At 39.4% G+C, this 20,516-nt stretch overlaps 4 protein-coding genes across 4 annotated transcripts; 1 reads left to right on the forward strand and 3 right to left on the reverse strand.

Annotated features, from left to right (window-relative positions):
* Nucleotides 1–5,005: 5,005 nt before the first annotated feature.
* On the reverse strand, nucleotides 5,006–7,438 carry PCOAH_00013840 (Uncharacterized protein; the record flags this gene model as incomplete). The annotated part of the gene is made up of 5 exons (XM_020058193.1): nucleotides 5,006–5,248; nucleotides 5,453–6,495; nucleotides 6,670–6,862; nucleotides 6,967–7,241; nucleotides 7,369–7,438. 5 exons carry the CDS (start codon nucleotides 7,436–7,438, stop codon nucleotides 5,006–5,008), a joined length of 1,824 nt encoding a protein of 607 aa, XP_019913832.1.
* Nucleotides 7,439–7,871: 433 nt separating this feature from the next.
* On the reverse strand, nucleotides 7,872–10,112 carry PCOAH_00013850 (Uncharacterized protein; the record flags this gene model as incomplete). The annotated part of the gene is made up of 2 exons (XM_020058194.1): nucleotides 7,872–7,986; nucleotides 8,203–10,112. 2 exons carry the CDS (start codon nucleotides 10,110–10,112, stop codon nucleotides 7,872–7,874), a joined length of 2,025 nt encoding a protein of 674 aa, XP_019913862.1.
* Nucleotides 10,113–11,818: 1,706 nt separating this feature from the next.
* On the reverse strand, nucleotides 11,819–13,709 carry PCOAH_00013860 (KIR-like protein; the record flags this gene model as incomplete). Its single annotated transcript, XM_020058195.1, has 3 exons — nucleotides 11,819–12,112; nucleotides 12,725–13,543; nucleotides 13,701–13,709. 3 exons carry the CDS (start codon nucleotides 13,707–13,709, stop codon nucleotides 11,819–11,821), a joined length of 1,122 nt encoding a protein of 373 aa, XP_019913900.1.
* A 4,371-nt stretch (nucleotides 13,710–18,080) lies between these two features.
* Nucleotides 18,081–19,775, forward strand: PCOAH_00013870 (Uncharacterized protein; the record flags this gene model as incomplete). Its single annotated transcript, XM_020058196.1, has 3 exons — nucleotides 18,081–18,219; nucleotides 18,428–18,691; nucleotides 18,838–19,775. 3 exons carry the CDS (start codon nucleotides 18,081–18,083, stop codon nucleotides 19,773–19,775), a joined length of 1,341 nt encoding a protein of 446 aa, XP_019913657.1.
* Nucleotides 19,776–20,516: the final 741 nt, after the last annotated feature.

A 20,516-nucleotide genomic window follows, 5' to 3' on the forward strand; every position in this document is an offset into this window, starting at 1 on the left:
AATATTAATGAAGAAGGGGGGAAGGGAGTAGTAAAATGCTCAATATGTGGAATTGGGTGTATATGCTACGTAGAAAAATTTGTAAGTGAAAAATCTGAACGGAAGGTAAGGAATATTATTATATAATCCGAATATAATAGGCTAAAATTGTTCATTAGAAGGAAAGAATTTTCACTTTAGGAGGAAGGGGAAAAATTATATTTCAGAAGGAAAGAGGAAAAAGGAACAAATAAGGAATAGTAATGGAATAGTAAGGAATAGTGTGAAAAAAATAAAAGTACTCTTGCAAAATCTAAATGTGTAGGAGAAACAAGGAAGAAGATCAAATACATAAGGAGCACACCACATGAAAGCATCGTTTCTTCCCACCTAATAAACTTACCATCATCATCATCATTTTCTTCCTTCTACACTTAGTGCATCATATTTTATATAAGTAATACATATAAATAATATATAAATTTATATGTACAATTCAAGTTTTAGAAAGAAATTATGATCCTTAAAGAAGGAAGGTGGAGGAGTGGAATAAATACTTTTAAGTGTGTGGGGGGAAGGGATTAGGAACTTAGTATACATAATGTTATCATATGTTTACAGGAATGTGTGTAAAGAATAATTTTGCCTAACTTTCCAGACCTAGTAGGATAGGCTAAAGACAAAAATTACGTAGAGCACACTGTACAGAGAAATATACACGAAGAATAAGAAATGAGTAAGGAACCTGGAAGGATGGCAACGCCGGTAAATAGAGAAATAATATAAGCGCACTATATTATATATAGTACATTAGGTGAATGTGTACACAATATTAATACATACATATATATATTATTTCTTAACATCCGCAGGCAGACTGCTTCAAGGACACGAATTTCAGTACTATAAGTCAAAATTTTAACTCATGGGTAGAAAAAAATGAATGTGGTAGCACGCAGCAGAGAATAAAGAAGGAGATGGAGAACATATTGGACACACATGAAATTTCTGGAACACAGAAGAGAGAAATTACAGACGCATGGTGTAGTATAAAGAGTCCGAAGGAAGGAAATAAACCACCAGATGGGGTGGACTGCTCCTTTCTCTATTATTGGTTCGGGGGAAAAGTGGCAAGCGCAATAGAGGAGGATAACCAGAAGTTTAAGAGTCTTATGGGAGAAATATATAAAAAGGTGAAAGGGGTAAGTAGTGTCCAGGGATGTGAAAGTGCGTGGCCTAGTGTAACGACAGAGCAATTTGAGAACCTAAGGAAATTATACGAATATATGAAATATTATGTACACATGAAGAGTAAAATGGGACAGGGAGGAAGTGGAGTGTGTTCCTTCGTATACCAGCAATACGTGCGAGATGCTGCCGAGGCCTGTAGTAAAATGAGAGAATATTGTAAATGTAATACTAATGCGAATAGGGATTATTGTAAGGAATTCCGTGGAATGTTCCCGAAGGGAGACAGTACGAACCTGGAACAACTTATGCAGGAGTTAGGTATGGGTACATGGAACCCTGAGGAAACAGTAGGAACGTGTTCCCCTACAAACCCTGCATCAGGTAACAAATATGGCCGAAAATATTATTACAGAAAACGCACATGCCGAAAGGGGACCTGCACCCTGCAGGTGCATCTGCAACATTTTCATATCATGTTTTGTTTGTATATTTCCTCCCCTCCCCCCTCTTCTTCTCTATTATAATTAACCGACACCGATATATATTTTTCCTCCTCTTTTTTTTTTTTTTTTGTATTTATTACTTACACTTAGGTGATCTTCCTAATGCTGATACCAAGGACCATATTCCTGGAAAAGCTGGTTCTGGTTCACAAGTCCCAACAGAAACAAAGAAACTTGAAGAGAATGAAGTTATTCCCTCTACGGTGGATACTCCAGATGTGGGTGGTGTTGCTGTTGCAGCAGTAGCAGTGTTAGCACTTCCGGCGGCTGCCTTCTTCCTACATAAGGTAATTATAATTATAGTAAAATTATAAATAAAATAATTTTTTCAGCATTATTTTTATAGGAATAATAAATATGTAAAAAGAAAAAGTGCCTTTAGTTACATATATATATATATGGTATGTGTGCTACATATATGTGTTTCAAACCTCCCTTAACAACCTTCCCTTCCACCCCTAACAACCATTCCTTCCACCACTTTAAAAACTCATCTCCCACCCAAGCACCAAACAACCCACCTACCACCTATAACCTAACAACTTTCCTTCTACCATCACCCTGAACAAACTTTCTAACACCCCTAACAAACTTCCCTTCCACCCCTAACAATCCACCTACAACCCACCTAACAACATTCCCTTCCACCTAACAACATTCCCTTCCACCTACCAACCTACCACCTACCACCTAACAACCTTTCTTCCACCTAACAACCGACCTACCACCAACCACCCCTAACAGAACCGTCCTTGCACCAACCACCCCTAACAGAACCTTCCTTGCAGCAAACACCCTTCTTTCCTTCCACCTTAACAGAATGTTTCTTTTCTTTTCCTTCTTAGTATACCAATTTATTTTCTGGACTACCGGGAACACTCTCCCCCAAAAGAAAAAGAAGATCAGCCAGATCTAACTTTGACAACACATCCAACGAGGACGACACCTCAACATACGAATCAACGTATGATTCAACGGACGCTTCGACAGTAGCAGACTCAACAGATGGAGCATCTACCATATATAATGATGAGGCACCACGACCAACGTCATCTACCAGAAGAGGAAGAACAGCAGCAGCAACAAATACTGCACCAGGTCATCAGCGGAAGAATGTAGCTTATCAACGTATGTGAAAAATACACATTGTGTGTGGAATGTGGAACATCGAATGAATATAATGTTCCCTTCCTCAAGTATTATAAGGACGTACACTTTTTTTTAAGTGCCTTGTGCCACAGAAAGTATGATATAACACAGTGTCTGAAAGAATAAAAATTAATGGAAGAATGAGCGGGGTTGGAATATAGATTACTGTATAGCATATAATGTACCCTTCCTTCAGCAAATATACAAGGACTTGCAATGTTAGGGTGAATTATCTGCAATAAATGTATGAAATATAAAAGAAGAGCATTACAAAATTCTGAAGGAACAAAGAAAAAGAATTGAGAAAAAATATTGAAGTGTAAAAGAATGAAGCAAAAAAAGGAAAAAAAGGAATAAGGGAAAAAAAAAAAAAAAAAGAAGAAAAAAAAAGTTGAATGAATGAGTGGGAGTGTGTGACATTTCACACTTAAGGTATAGGATTTCGCATTTGGGAGGGTTTGTAGGATTTTGCATTTTAGGGTGCATGTGTAGGATTTCGCATTTTAGGGGTTGCATGTGTAGGATTTCGCATTTTAGGGGTGTGTATGTGTAGGATTTCGTATTTTAGGGGTGTGTTTGTAGGATTTCGCATTTTAGGGTTTAGGGTTTAGCGTTTAAGGTTGCTTGTTTCATGGTGTAAGGACTACAATTGTGGGCTGGTACTTTAGCTGTTTTAGGGTGTAAGGACAACAATGTGGTCTGGTACTTTAACTGTTTCAGGTTATAAGGACAACAATGTTGGCCTGGTATTTAGGTGTTTTAGGGTGTAAGAACAACATTTGTGGCCTGGTATTTAGGTGTTTTAGGGTGTAAGAACAACATTTGTGGCCTGGTATTTAGCTGTTTTATGGTGTAAGGACAACAATGTGGTCTGGTATTTAGCTGTTTTATGGTGTAAGGACAACAATGTGGTCTGGTATTTAGCTGTTTTAAGGTGTAAGGACAACACTGTGGTCTGGTATTTAGCTGTTTTAAGGTGTAAGGACAACAAGGTGGTCGGGTGTTTAGCTGTTCTAGGGAGGGGTATGAATCTTGAAGTGTGAATACAAAAAAAAAAAAAAAAAAAGAGAAGGAAAAGAAAGAAAGGAAAAAAAAAAAAAAATAGCAAAGGAAAAGAAAAAAAACATCGTACAGATGGATGCTTCCTTCTTGACCTATTATGACGAATATTTCATTTAAAAGAAAGAAGAACCTACGAATAGATATAATTCTTGTATTTGAATTTCTTCAATTATAATTTGTTTTTGAAAAATTGTACCGTATTTTATTTCAATTTAAAATACTCACAAATTCCTTCTTCCTTTTATATATACATATATATGTATAACATCCATAACAAAACATGGTACATTCAAGCAGAACAACAACAATAACAGTCAATGGCCCCCTACAAGGAGCGCTGCAATCCCAGAGTGGTAGCGGCCAAATTGCAGTAGCTAGTAAGGAAAATGGAGTGGACGAAAAGAAGTATGCACGTGGATCATCCTTCTTCACCAAGAAAGTTGCTGTGCTCTTTCTTGTTTCTGCTTATATTTTTTTAAAGGTGAGTCGCTGCTCCCCCACCACCACCAACACACAGAGGCAAGACACAGAAAAAAAAAGGTGGAAAGGAGGGTGATTCATCAAATATGGGTGTATAGGGGGGGATACAGGTTGTACACATTGCACGTGGTGTATATGTTACGCGCGTTACGCGTTCGAACTCACGCCACCTTCGCCCGGCTCCCCCATTTTGCACCTCAGGAGGAGCAGTACTTCAACTGGCAGTACTACAAATTTCCCGTGCCGCCGAACCACACGTTCGTTGGGTTACCGATTCATTTTTCGACCATCGGTAAGTTGCGCAGCCGTTGATCGGTTGGGAAGTTGACCGCTTGATGATGGCAACTTGGCTGAGGGGTACCAAAATGGTCAAGGAGGATTTTACTTGGCATCCCTTCACGCCACCCCACTTGCGAAACGCGGGAAAATTAAAAATGGAAGAAATGAAGTTTCCGCGCAGCAAAGCACCAAAAAGGGTGGTGTGTTGCCCTAGTTAAGTTGCCTAAACGTAGGTGCACACGGAGCGTGAGAAAATTTTGCGCATGCGGGGGGGAGGTGGAAAATGTCGTCACGCTTAGCCCTCTTCTCACACTTTGCATACTTTGTGCACCTTGTACATCTTGACCGCCTTCAAACAAAAGCTACAACTGCAGCGTGACTATGTTTGGCTCAATTGACTTCACCTGGTTCGGGAATACCGCAATTTTCCGCACAGCCGAGTTGCCTTGGGCGCCTATTTTTCTTTTGTAAATGTAGTAGCAAATAAGGATGCTGACCAAAATGGGGATGAATATACACACGTATAGGGTGTACAGCCCTCGGTAACCCAGAAGGCACATATCGCATTCATCGCTGTGTTCGAACTTGTCAAAATTGATGATGTCCTGGGGGGAGGGAAGAAAAAAAAAAAAAAAAAAAAAATAGCAATGTGGGGGAACCTATTCAGGGGGTAGTAAGGCTAGGGCCGTTCGCAGTACAAGCTGTTATGATATCTTGGGAAGAAGACACGCTTAGGAAGTGGCAACAAGGGGGAGGCAATTTTACCCCCACTGCACTACTTCCCTGCCGTGACGGCTTTTTGCCCTTACGTCTCGCTCGAATAGGAGGACGACCTCGTACAGCCCCTGCGTGACATTCATAATACGCTCGGCGATTTTCTCGGAGGCGATTTGATTCTTGTTATCCTCCGCTTTGTCAATGGACAGGTAGAGGAGCTTCTTGTTCGGCTTTAATAAGTCTAAAATTTTGAACAAAATGTAGGTGCTAAGTCCCCTGGAAAAGAAGCCTTGAAAAATGGGAGGCTGCGATTCTTTGGTGTAAATGCAAGAACCCATGATTTTGATTCTCTCTTTGTTGGAATCCAAATTGGCTAGAAAAATATCCTTTGGAAAAACAAAATTGTGGATCTGTTCTAGTAAAACATCCACATGGGTGTCTGTATTAACCAGCAGAATGAGACTTAACGTTATGTCTTCCTCAGGAGTCAGAGCCCCTTTTGTCATATCGATATTCTGTGAATAAAGGGGTTCAAATATGACACCAGATTGACCAGAGGATAATTCTGACGAGGAAGACAAAACGGATTCATATATGATGGACTTATATATAAAATCAGAGTTATAGTAGTACATCCTTTTTGTATGACTTTCTATATTGTACTGTTTTAAAATACGTATTAATAGAATTCCTTCATTTATCTTTAGGTCATTCTTGTAGACCCTCTCGACTAAGGGATAAAAAATGTTCTCCATGTTGTAGTTCCTCGACTTCATCGTCCCCTTTTTCGTTCGTATGTAAATAGGTACCACTTCTATATAGTGGAAGTACTCACTCTCATCAGGCACTTGATAAAATAAAAACATATTTAAGAAAATGAAGAAATTTCGAAGCAGTTTCTTTCCATACTTTTTTTTCAAATGAATCTCATCGTGCAGCTCCAGGATGTTTTCGTCGTTTACTGATATGAAGTCAAATTTGTCCACCACCTTCAGGAACACGTTTATCTCCTTTTTGTATATATTGGCTATAGTAATGTTGTGCTCGTTCATTTGCAGCATGAAGAAGTTGAAAAAGTTCAGCGTCTTCCACAGGGCCTGCCGCATTTCCTGCGTGTACAGTTTGGTAGTTATGTCTGCACGGGGGGGTGGTCATAAACGTAAGTCATGTCAGGGGGGCATAGAGAGGGGAGAGTAGTTCCCACCGATAAATAGCACATATCTCTACTCGGTCCACCGAACGATCGCGCGTCAGAAAGCCTCGTGAGAGAGGATACCCACCCTCCTATTGGCGTCTTATCCCATCGCACCTGCTTCCTCCAGCAAGAAAGGAACAACGGTCATGTGCAGACTGACCTCCTCGACCGAGAAGATATGATTGGTGCATATGTCCATCTCCAGGTTGGACACGCGGTTGAAGGTGAAGTCGGACAGCCGCAGCTCGTTGTACATTTCGAGAAGACCCATGTCATAGTTCCTCATGTTCGCCTCGATTTCGGCCGTCTGGGTGGGGGGAAGTGAATGGGGTTGCGGGCGGTGTGGTGTCTGTTTGGCTCAACGCAGGAAAGTGCCCACTCCAGCCAAGCTTCTCGCGCACGAAGAATTACCGCGGATAGCAACAAATCCATGAGGTCGAACTCGAAGAACAACCACACGTTTCTATCCGCCCTCTTCTGCCGCAACCGCAGCAAGTTGTGCTTCACGAGGAATATCGCCTTCCTGTATTTTTCATCCTCATGTGACTCGAAAACGTCTTGCGTTAGTGTGCACCGCAATGCGTTGTACAGGTAGAGTAGAGCGAAGTTCGAGAACCCCTTGGATTCGTCCATCACGCTGTAGTTCCGCATGGTATGTCTGATTCTGTCCACGGACAGGAGTTCCTCTTTAGGGGGGGAAAAGAAGCGGCGGTGGGTGCAGAACTGGCGAGGTGAAGCGTTTCCCATTTTTTCTTTCATTCGCACGCAGAAAAGTTAGTAACCATGTGGCCACATTTTACCCGTCTCACATACCGTTGATAATTCGCTTTGTAAAAAAGAGGCAAACCAAAAGGGAGACATACACGAGGTAGAGTTCCTTCATGATTTAGCGCGTTGGGTTGTTGGGGATTATCTACATCCCGGCATGCGTAGGGGTGGGCGGAGAGTAATGGGTAAGCAAAATGGCCCATACATATGCAGGGCACATTTAAAAGAGGGGAGTATAAGACAAATGCCGCATGCACTGGGCTGCGCCGGGGAGGAGGCAAGCAAAATGGGAAAAAAAAAAAATATATATATAATAAAAAAAGGGCAATCTGTATAAGCATAACAACATAGTGAAACATCCGTTTGGCGTTGCTCCCTCAAGCCAAGTTCACTTGAAAAAAAAAAAAAAAAAAAAAGGACAAATCTGCACATGACTAAATCGCCATGGAGTGTGGTTGTTCTTCCATCCACGAAAGCGTGCGCACAGAAGGGGGCATTCCCATGTATACCACATCACGAAAACGTAAAAGCGAAACTGCACGTCACTCTTACGCCTTTTTCTGGTCGTCCAACAAAAAAATGGTTGATATGTCGAGGTACATTTGCTTAAGTTCGTAGTTTACTGATCTTATCGTTTTTTCCTTCACGATGGGGATGTAGAAGCTGGGTAGATGGTGGGGGGGAATGAACGAAGCAGGAATGCGGGATGTTGTAAGTGATGGAGCACATAAGTTTGTAGAGAGGAAAAAAATAATCACACACATGGGAATATACTCTAATAGGGGTGAACGAACTATAAAGGCTCCCTCCTGTGCAGATAAATTATGATTCTTTTCGCATAAAAATTTTAGCTGGGTTGCGCTTTTTTTTTTGACTTACTAGTCGATATGCTTCAGCTTGGAGACCGTGTTCCTGTCCACCTCGTATAGTTTTTCCTTGGGGGAGTTCGCCTGGGATGCGTTAAACAGCAGTTCCTCATCCGTGGGAAAGTGCGAACTTTCGTGTTCGCTCGCCTCCCGGAGGTCTTCGTACACATCTTCACAGAAGTCACACTTGTAAATCTTCTTGTAGGAGCAGCCTTCAAAGTTATCAAGCGAGTCGTAGTAGTTCTTGTCGCCCTTCACCGGTTCGTCTAGGACGTGGTCGTTCTTATCGTCGTGCTCAGAGTGGTACTTTTCCGCGAATGGTTCACCGCTTAGCGAGCCTTCCGGCTGACTCGTGACGGAAAAGCCTTTCCGGTTGATGAGCACCCTGACGGGGTTCCCCTGCCCCTCTGTGGGAAAGGACGACGCCGCGGATCGCATGGCGTACATCTGGGCAGAAGTCATAATGTGGAAAACCTTCTGCAGAGAAATGTCCTTCTTGAGCTCAATTTTAATTAAATCGTCTGCAATGCTCTGTGTGGATTTCTTACATATATAGTCGTACTTGGAAACAAAGGAGAGGACTTTACCTATGCAGGTATTCATAAGGTCATTAAAAACGTATATGTCAAAGTTCAGTAGGTCAGTAGATATGTACTGGTTTTCACTTAAGTCTGGGAATTTCCTTTTATCATCACAAATTAGACAAGACTTTAATTTAAGTGCATCTGTCCTCGAATTTATTCCTTCAATTTTTACGTACAGAAATCCTACCTTTAGGGATTCTTTCACATCTGCCAGTTTAATTGGCAAAGGGTATGGATACGTATTCATAAATAAATACCTATACATATTTTTCTTGAATCTAATATCGTTAAATGTTGTGAAGCTCACTACCTTTAGCCATCCCTGTAACCCATGCACTCCTACAATTTCTCCTATCACTGTGAAGGAGTTCATTATTGATACATTCCTACTAGTGTGGTTATTAGTTGTGTAATTCTCGTCCGTTTTGTCGCTGTTTTTACTACCTATGGGTGAAGAACTTCCTTTTTTATCCGTGTCTATCGCTAGATCCAGCTCGTTGGGCCTATTTCGATCCGCGTAATAGTTAGCGATAAAAAATTCAGGCAAGTTGGCATGCTCATTTTGTGCGCCTTTTCTCATGCGATTTGTGAGGAGATCACCCTCAGTTTCGATGGGTGCGATGGGAGGAAATTCACTGAGGGGCATTCCCTTTGAAGGAAAACGCTCCCCATTGTGCCCACCTTTCAATTCACCTTCTCTTGTTTTTTTTTTTATGTAACCTGCTTTGGAGTACTTGCTCCTTTTATAATACTTAGTGTCGGTTAGGAAAATCCTCTCGCATTCTGCCTCCTCCTTCTGCTCGGTCGACACAACAGATTCGCTTGTTTTGTTGGGAAGGCGCGGATGTATGCATTCGCCTGTGGACATCTCGTGGTTTGCATCGAGGGGATAACTTTGTCCATTAGATGAGAACACTTGGATGGAACGAACAGGGAGGTACCTTCCTCGGACACAATTTACGTGCTGCCTATTCGGACGAGCTGTCTGATCACTTTGGTTCGTTTCACCTATATGTGCACCTACACGGAAGAATAGGAAGGAGACTCTCTTCCCCACCAGGTTGCTTCCATCACGTTGGTTATGAAGACCATATCTTTGCACAAACAATTCATTCTTTTTACGTCTCGCGGTGAGTCTTCTACGGAGGGAAGAATATTTTCCGCCAGGCCTCTTAACGAAGCTATTGGGGATAACGTATTCTGTGCAGGCATACCCCCCTTTTGTTGTGGCGGCTTCTATTGTCGCTTCTTTCCACGTGAAGGGAAGCCAACACCTGGCTAACTCCGTCAGTGTCAGAACTGCGATAACCTTTTTCAGTCTTGACAAGCATCTTTTCATTTATATATTTCGAGTGAATGGCAAAAGTGGGGGGAGAGGGTGTATCACTCTAATGCGGGCCCTTATACTGACCCTTGTGCGGACCCTGCGCGAGGAGCCATTCAAACTGTACAACTACGACAGCTGCATATACTGCTGCTGCCTGAACGTGTTAAGGTGGAACATGCTACATTCGTGACTCGTTCGTCATGCTATTTTTTTTTTTTTTTTTTTTTTGTTTTAAATTGGGTTTGCACTAGGCAAGCGCGTACACAAAGTAAGGATGAAAAAATCTCAAGGAGCTATAGCCAATTGGGTCTTCTACCGTCAAGCCTTCTTGTATGAATGGCCAATACGTAACTTCACCCCCCTCCATTTCAGCCCGTCCAAGTATATGTCGCAACGCCCAATCGGTACATTTTCAAATGAACAGATAGTGTGGAAAAGTATTCACCAATCAAAATGGGTGATAAACGGACATTTTTTTTTTTTCTCATTAGTTGCAAAAAATTAAATTTTATTTTTTAAGTGAAAAGTTGTGAGTTAATTACGCACTAAGCTGTAAAGCGTGACATAGCGAGTTTGCTGGAAGCGAGTGAGAGCGGAAGGAAAATATTTCACGAACACGGAAAAGAAATAGAACAGATACCTTACCTGTACTTACATATGTTCACTTTATATTATTAATAAAATTTATATCTGCGCGCTCCTGTTTAAGCTCATTGTACAACAAAAGCGAACTCAAAATGCGGAATAAAAAAAGTCGTATGTACACAAAAGTGGGTATCATATACTCTTCGCAGTGTTGTACGCATTCTCATTTTATCAAATAAACGGAAAAAAAAGTAGCCCCTCCATTTTTGGGCAATTCCTTCTTCACTAATTTCTGGGACAAATTTATTAGGGCATTTTTCTTTTGGACAATTTTTCCGACATTTCTTTTTCACAATTTTTTCTGTGTGACAAATTTATATTTAGGGCAATTTTCTTCCGGACAATTTTTTGTCGCATTTTTCTGGACAATTGTTCTTTTTTTTTGGCAAATTTTTTCTGGGTAACAAATTTATATTAGGGCATTTTTCTTCCGAATACTTTTTTGCCATTTTTTTTTACTAATATTATACCTAAATTATAGTAAAATAATGCGGAAGACGCAACTTCCTTTCCTCTTTTATGCAGGGACTATTATTCCCGTTTTGTGTGAACTGTGCATCTAAAAGATGTGTATAACCATAAAAGAAGGAGGCGCGCGAATCATCTCCGCGAGAACCTTCGCGGGAAGTCCCGCGCACAAATTTTGGAACACTTTTTTCAAATGTCCATAATTAGAACTTATGGGAGAAGGAAAGAGAAAAATATTAAAAAACGAAAAAAAATTATAAAGATAAAAACTTGTAACAAAATAAATAAGCATTTTGAATCTTCAGTAAAAGAAATTTCCCAATGAATCCGTGAACTGAGAAATTTTTTTTCCGGCTTATATTAATTACACATGAACGTGGACGCTTTAGTGCAATACAAAAAAGAAAAAATAAGAAAAGAACGAAAAAGGAGCGAAAAGAAGGAGAGAGAAAGAAATGTCATTCAGCCCATCTACATTGCATAAACTATGCGGTTATTTGTTGTTCCTTCCTCTGATGGGGGATGGGAAGGAAACATTCCCCCTTCCTTCCTTTCCCCTTATAGGTGTTACATATACGATGTTGTATTACATACGATGTGTTACATTACATGGTTTGGTAACCTATCTTTGGAAGACCTGGTGCCCCTCCTGTTCCTGTTGCTCTTTTTCTTCCTTCTCCCCTGTTAGGCTGTCTTGTGTACGCAGTAGGAGAACGTAGCGTGGTGGAATTGTCTGTTGTGGAGTCACCTATTGTTGAGTTATCTGTGGAATATTCAGTGAAGGTCTCTTCCGCAGAAACATCAAAGTTCAGTCCAGCGGATCCTCTCTTCCTTCTGTTGCTCCTTCCTACTCCATTTCCAGAAGAGCGGTTACCAAACCAAGAAGACCATGGTTTATACTAAACGGAAGGAAGAAGGAAGGAAGGGTTGTTACGGGTGGTTGGTGGAAGGAAGGAGGGTCTAAGGAAGGGATCTAAGGAAGGGGTCTAGGGAAGGAAGGTCTAAGGCTGCAGAAGGAAAGGGTTTAAAGAGGTTTAGGGGGTCTAAGGAGGACCTAAGGAAAGGAGGGTCTAAGGAAGGAAGGTTGTGAAGTGGGTGGTAGGTGGGTTGTTGGGAGTGGTGGAAGGAAAAGTTGTTAGGGGTGGTAGAATGGAAGGAAGGTTGTTATGTGGGTGGTGAGGTGGAAATTTGTTAGGTGTTAGGATGGAAAGAAGGTTGTTACGGGTGGTGGTAGGTGGGTTGTTGGGTGATAGGTGGGTTGTTGGGTGATAGGTGGGTTGTTAGGTGGTGGGTGGGTGGAAGGAAGGTTGTGTTAGCGTGCTGGTACGTGGAAGGCAGGTTGTTAGGTGGATGGTGGTAGGTGGGTTGTTAAGGGTGGACATGAGGGATGTGGAAGGAGAAACGGAACGTATAATATATGTAGTGCGGAGCTTTTCCTACATTTGTCTGTTTATATAGAAATGGTGTGCATATTTATTCTCTTGTTTAATCCATTTCAATTTTAACTATACTTTATATAATAGGAAGGGAAAAGCCGTAACTGCTAATGTGCCGAGTATAGAGGTGATGCTTGCTGTGGTGGTGGCTTTACTTACGGCTTGTTCTGATTCGGATAACTGTTTTGATAACTTCTCGGTCTGTGATTTTTCATCTGTACAGAGACATGCCTTTTCCACTTCGTTTATAGCTTGTGATTCACATTCCTCTTTTAGCACTTTCACCATGTCACAGTATGCCCCGTATCTACTGCTGAAATTGGTACAGTATAATTTATTATTACTCTTTATATCCTGGCAATCTTTACTCACAGCATCACAAGCTGCAACAATTCCTTCCAGATAACTCAACCACTTATCCTTACAATTAGACTTATCTCCCTGCACGCCACTTTTCACGTCCTTATAATCGTGGTAATAGTTGAATATTGTTTTCCTATGCTGGAAGATGCTCCCATCAATACTTTCGCAAATAACCTTATATCCGTCACCCTCATGCTCATTAATTATATTGGGGCAAATTGAACTCATGAAAGCCTTGAATGTCGCATCATTATCATTCTTCTTCAGTTTCTTCAATACTTCCCCCCCTATCCAGTAGTATAGGAAATTATAACGCTCCCTCTTTATTGGTTGCTCCTTACTTCCCATTTCAGATGCGGTACAGCAGGCACTTTTAAATCTATTCTCATAATCAGTTCCATCGCCAAGAATCACCAGACTACCCTTTATATTATTCTCGTATCCATTTCCACAACTTCCTGTGCTTGTTCTGCTCTGTTCGAATTTGCTGTAGAAGTTCTTATTTGAGGGTAAATTATCCAAATGAGAGGTCTACAAATGTAAATAACAGTATATGTGCATTTTTTCATTCCCATTACGTGACGTATAAAATATTATGTGCGCACATTATATGTGCTCCCTTCTATGTACTTCTGTTCATATTGATATAAGGAAAGGAGGAGGGCGAATCCCCAATATATCCGCTTACCTGTGCCATGGTTTATATGTATATATTTTTCTGTTGTATATGGTGAACACTTTTTTTTTAGTGGGTTGTTGTTTATATATGTGTTCATGCATTCAATATAAAAGGGGTGAAGGAGTGTAAGGGAAGTGCTATACGTGTGCAAAATTTTCTGCCTGTTTGTTCTATGAATTTGAATAGGAGTTTTGTTATTCTTTCTTCCTTAATAATATACTTTAATTTTTAAACAATGATAACTTATTATACACAAATATGCATCAGAATCATTATATATGTACGACTAATAATACAATGTAAGAATAAAATGTGTGCCGAAGAAATCGCATAATTGAACAGAAGGGAAGGGAAGAGCGAACTTCTTATACGCTCCTTCATTTATTTACTCCAATATTAAAACAGGTACAGCCTCCCGAAAGTATTCTATTACTATTTACATGTTCTATGGATATGGTATGCATGAGTAAATACAATTTCCCCATATAACAGAAATATTAACACGAAGTATTAATATTATTATTAATTTAAAGTTCTATTATTGTTATTATTTTTATAAAAAAGGAAAAAAGAAAAGTAAAAAAAAAAAAAAAAAAAAAGGATACATTACTATGTAGAATTATAACATACATTAAAAGGTAAGGGAGTGAAGGTAGTCCAAATAAGGTAATGTGCACATCTTCCCCATGTGAATGATTATTGTTTATGGTGTATTTGTCAAAAGAGAAGGAGCAAGAAAAAAAGTGCAAAAAGTTTATTATTCCTGAGTGTTCTTAAAAAAAAAGAAAAAAAAAAAAAAAAAAAAAAAAAACAAAGAAAGAAGTGAGCTGTACACATTAACATGTGCAAAAAATATATAATGTGCACCAAAAAAGGGGTAGCTAAAATAATACATAATGTGCACATCCAGTACGAATGCGATATTTTTATCATAATTATAGGAGAAAAAAGAAAAAAAAAAGAAAGAAAAGAAAGAGAATAAAAAAAGAAAAGAAAAGAAAAGAAAAAGAAAAGAAAAGAAAAGAAAAAGAAAAGAGAAAAGAAAAAAGGGAAGAAAGAGAAGGAACTTTTATTACTACTGAAAAGTCCTGAATAAAATAAATGGGTGTATGGTGTAAAATGTTATTATTATATAAGGAATGTATGTGTGAACATTTTTCTTTTCTTCACACAAATAACACTCACATAATTCCTCTTTCATTATGTAATTTTCATTTATTTCATGAGTTCGTGCACACTCTACCTATTACATATGAATACATATATGTGCACAATGTACACATATGTTGAGGGAAGGGGGGAAGAAGGGCACCATGTGTTCTCAATGCACATGTGCATATATGAACTGTATAATATTTACGTTAAAAATTATTAATAATTCTCCCCCAACACTAAAAATACATAATATGAATAGAATACATGCTCAAATTTTTCCTACTTAAAAAAAAAGAAATTGTGTTCTTCCCCCCCCTCCCTCACCATATGTGTACATTAGAGGAAGTATGTGTATAGTAATAGCAGTGTTCTGAAGTTGTTTTGCACATTTGAATAATATAATTGATATATCTATAGAATATATAAGAAACCTAACCATTTCTTTTTTTTTTTTTCTTATTCTGTTTACTCAATACATTTGTTCTTACTTTGTACTATTAGTCTTACATATGTAATGATTCTGATACCTATACGTACATGTATGTATGTGTATAGTGTGCTAGCAGTACTACTACTACTATTATTATTATTCAAAAATTAGAACGAATATGTGTAGTATTGTTTTTACATAGGAGAAATTTTGTGTTTAGAAGCATAAAGCAGGCACAAATTCCCTTTATATTTCCTTCCTTCCCTCTCTTTTGTTTTTTTCGAATATATACATATAGAGGAACAGTTTTTAATATAAACTCACATTATACACACACATAGAGAAGCACATATATATTAACCATGGCAACAGTGAACGTAAGGGAGCATATTTCACAGGGGGGAAGCACATATATAGAACATTTTGCATGTATAATATAATATAATAAAATGAAAAATATCCCCCAAAAGGGAAAATACATATATATATATATATATATATATATATATATATATATATATAGAAAAACTTACACACTTACACATATATTCCACATTTTTGACAAGGATTTATTTTTAGCCGCAGAATGAAGAGACTTTCCCTTCATATAAAGATTTCTATGGTAAATTCAAAAATGGGGGAGGGATCAAATCAGGAAGTTGTGATAGTACGTGCAACGCAGAAGCAACCGAGTATAATTTGAAAGTTAGGGGTTATGGGGCGCAGGTGGCCAGTAGTATGACTGCACTGACCTATATATACGACAAATATAAAAAGAAGGAGGAACCATCCCACAGAGAAGCACGCCATTTCTTTTATTATTGGCTAGGAGATCTAATATCTAAGATTAAAAAGGGAGATGCAAATTTTCGACCTAACATAAAACTTATTTGCGAAGAAATAAATAAACATTGTGGTCCCGGAGGGAATCAATCATGTGGAATTCCCTGTGATAATCCTGATGAAGCTATTTTCCCTAAGAGAAAAAAAATATTCGATTATTACTACGACTACAGTAGGATAAAGGGAAATTTACTACAGAATGGGCCCAACTGTGACCCACAGTGGTCAGATTATTTCAGTAAAGTTTCCTCAGCATGTAGTGCGGTGGAGGAAGAATGCGCAGAAAGGGAAGAAAATAAGGGACAAGAAAGAACATATTGTGAAGAGTTCAAAACAAATTACCTGCCATATTGTACTATGGCAAAACTGACAGAACTGCAATGTGACTTAGAATCTAAATTAACTTCCCTAGAACGAAAAATAGCGTCCGAAGCAGCAAAAACAGCATCCTCCATCGCAAACGATGCTGTAGGTGGTGCCACCACCACAGCTTCCCTTACTTCTACAATGGTCGCCGTGGGACTACAAACAATCCTTCTCCTTCTATATAGAGTAAGTACAACCATTATAAGTACATAATTATAATAGAAAAATATATTTACGATTATTATTGTTCATTACAATTACAATTATTGTTATAATTACAATTACACTTAAAATTGAAATATGGTGAATGTGTAAACAATATAATGAATAGATACTATTTCCATGAACAGTAAACATAAGAATAATCTACATTATATATAGGTATACAATACATGTTCCCATGAATCCCCTTTCAACTTTTTCTTCTTTTAAACCCTTCCTTTTAACCCTGAACCCTAAACCCTTTCTTCTTTATCCCCTAATTCTAACCCCCTTTCCTTCCTTAGACACTCCTTCCTTGCCTCATTAGACTCTCTTTTCCTTCCTTCTCCTTAGACTCTCCTTCCTTAGACCCCTTAATTCTAACACCCCCTCCTTCTTTTATCCCTAAACCCTGAACCCTAAATCTCACCCCCTTTTTTCTTTTTCATAGTACGGCCCCTTATCTTCTTGGTTTAATAACCATTCTTCTGGGAGAACAAACAGAAGAAAGAAAAGGTCTACCACACGAAACCCTGATACGTTAGCAGAAGACAGCTCAACATATGATTCAGCAAATGAATCAATAGTAGGTGATTCAGTAGCAGAAAGTGCAACAGTACGCTCTGCTGCGTATACTGGACAACCCACAGGAAGAACAGGAACAAATAATAATAATAGTACACTAATTCACCGGAGCAATATAGGCTACGGTCGTATGTAAAACCGTCTTTCTGTAACACCTGAAGGAAGAAAAGGAGAAATGTTCCTTTCCCCATCAGGGGAACATAAATGATCGTGCAATTTATATATAGTGTAGGAGCAGGATGACAATTTTCCTTTTTTTTTTCTTTTTTCCTTCCTTTGCATTTCTTCCCTTCATTTTTTCATTTTTTTTTTTTTTTTCCATTCTATTCTATTTTTATTGGTCACACGTGATTGGCTTAAGAGTGAAGCGAACCTTTCGCGCTTAATGCATGTGATGTGTATGTGCAGCGACGCGAGAAAAATATATACATACAAAACTGTGCGTGGTGCTACCCTCTTTTTTTTTCTTCTTTTGTCTCATCATTAAGAAGTAGAACGATATATGTAACGCATAATAGTCCGTAAAAAAAAAAAAGAAAAAAAAAAAAAAAACTCCTCTGCGCAGTGATACAAATGTATACAGCGTAAATGGGTGAATATTTTTTTTTTTAGGGGCGCCTTTAGTGACCTAATATCGGACTTGCAATGTAGTCCAGTTGCTCTCCGTCTCGCCACGGCGCGAAAGGGCTAGCCGCGCGAACGAGCGATCGGTCAAAAGGCCCATCAACTGACCAACCGATCATCAACAGCGCTCCCTCTCCGTCCGCCTTCCTCGCAAACGCAGCTTGACTAACACATAAGTGACAAAAATGAATGCCGCGTTGAAGGCAAATCTGTATGACATATCTCGCTTGAAAAAATGGCACCACAAGGGCAACCCGGACAGCAGCGATGACGACGCGTGCGATGATGAGGAGGAAACGGACGCAGAAGCTACAGTAGTGAATAGTATGTACGTTTGAGGTCGCAAAAGTAGGGACTGCGTCCACCTCGTCTGCTCCCAGTGATCGAAGCGTCAGTCTGAATTCGCACAACAGAAAGGGGAAACAGAACTTACCCTTTTCAGTTTTCCCATTTAAGCAAAGTCCTCTTCTTCTATTTTTTCTCCAAAGTGCTGTTTTCCCTTCCCCCCTTTCTCCCACTTGCCAACCCGCAGAAGAAGGAAGCTTTTACAAAAAGTTGTACGCCCTCATCGAGTCCAAATCGACCTACATCAATTTGGTCCTAAAGTGCAGGGCTGATAGGGACAGCGAAAACGCCACTGCCCCGAAGAAGCGATACCTTAGGACCAATCGGAAGTTCCAAGAAGAGGAGAAGACCGAGCGGGAGAATGCCTTAAAGACGGTTAGGGAAATAGTCAAGAGGAAGTTTCCGAAGCGCGCGGAGGGGAAGATAGACTTGTACTTGAAGGAAATTATAGGTAATGCGGGATTCGTAAAAGGGCGTGCATGCAGTGCTGGTACAACCCAGGCACAACCCACAGAATACTCCACATATCGTTTACTGCACCGCATTTACTACACCTCACCCTGCATACCATTTCCTGCACGGCGCCTCCCCCCAAAGGAAACCCGCCCCCCGAGAACTGTGCCCTGCACAAAACCCTCTACCAAAGAAACCAAGCCAACCTGTTCGTGAAGCACAACCTAATCAGCTACCTCCTCAACTTCGTGGACAACAAAACGCTAATGAAACTGAAGGAGTGCTCAAAGATAGACAACGAAGTGGTAAGTCTCTACCTCCGAAAAATACTGCACACCTTATCCTTTAAGGATGATGAAATAAAGGCCAATATTCACTACTGGAGAAATGTGGTCAATTATTTTTTCTGCAAAACGGGTACCCTCAAACCACTGGACAGAAGGAATTACCAACCTGTCACCAAAGAGTTCGAAAAAAACAAAAGCTTCTGTGTAATTACAGAAGACTCTATGGATTCAAAAATATACGTCAGCTTAGATTACTTCAATGAAAAATTGATAAAATCCTGCACACATAAAAATCCACTGCCACATACATGTGACCTTACGAACGTACCAAAAGGAGTAGAAGTTCTTCTAAAAAGTGAAAAAATTTCAATTGTAGATTTTGTTGAGGAATACTATAAAAGACTTATAGTTAATGATGATGAGCTAATGTGGCACATATGCCATTTTAGAAAATCTCGCAAATTCTTAACTCTCCTTCTTCTTGAATACCTCAAGTGTATGATCCACGTACTAGACAAATACAATGGCAATTGTGTTTTTAAAAAGACTGAGTACTTGGTCAACTGTGGACACCATATTACGCACCGAATTTGGATCCAAATGTTTTACGACTATGGGTATGAAACAGTAACCAATAAAAAAGAGGAAAAGGCAGACGTGAACAGGGGACAGAAGACTACTGGGGGGTTCCCCAAACGTGACAGTACTAAACAGAAGAATGAAGCACAGAGCGATAACACCATTAATAAGACACTCTACTTAACCATTGCTGATCACTTCAAGTGGGATGCATAGTCATCAAACCATTAGTTTTTGTGCCTCACTTTTCAACAAACGGCACTACTGAAACGGCAGGGGGGATATTTTACTCCTACCACTGCGGAGGGTTATTTGTGATGATCTCCCCTTTTTAAAACACTTCCCCAGTTTTGTACATGGAGAGACCTCTCCGACAAACGTTCCCCTGAATACACCAAACGGAACGAATTTTTCCTCCATTTTTAAAACAAGAAATAGAATTTTTTTTCAGTACAAAATGTGGCTCCGCTTAGGACACTTTTACCACTGTGCAATCATTGCAACAAGGACAACTGCTCATGTCATTTTACTGTTGGGTATACCTTAAACAACCCTTCAACATGGAGAAGGGGGAAAAAAAAGTTGTGGCGATTTTTTAATTCATTAAATTGTAATGATGAAAAAAAATGGAAAAAAAGAAAGAACCCTCAACATTTGCTTACATTGAAAAAAAATTTGGAAACAAATTTGTAAATCTGGGAGGGAGAAAAAAAAAAAAAAAAGGCGATCTCCTTGTGTACGAAAAAATGGAAGCTGCGCATTCTTTTTTTATTTCTTTCTTTTTTACTTTTACAATATTACTTAAAAATAAAATTTACAAAAAATTAAAATTGGTTTCGTACACCAACCACTAGAAATATGATTAACATCAAAGAGCTGTCTTCCAGTGTAGGGAACGTTCTACAATCTGTACACGTCCTCGACTGCGGGTCCCTTCCAAGCGCTACTCATCTACTT

This window comes from Plasmodium coatneyi, chromosome 6, assembly GCF_001680005.1.
Source record: "Plasmodium coatneyi strain Hackeri chromosome 6, complete sequence".
Lineage (NCBI taxonomy): Eukaryota > Apicomplexa > Aconoidasida > Haemosporida > Plasmodiidae > Plasmodium > Plasmodium coatneyi.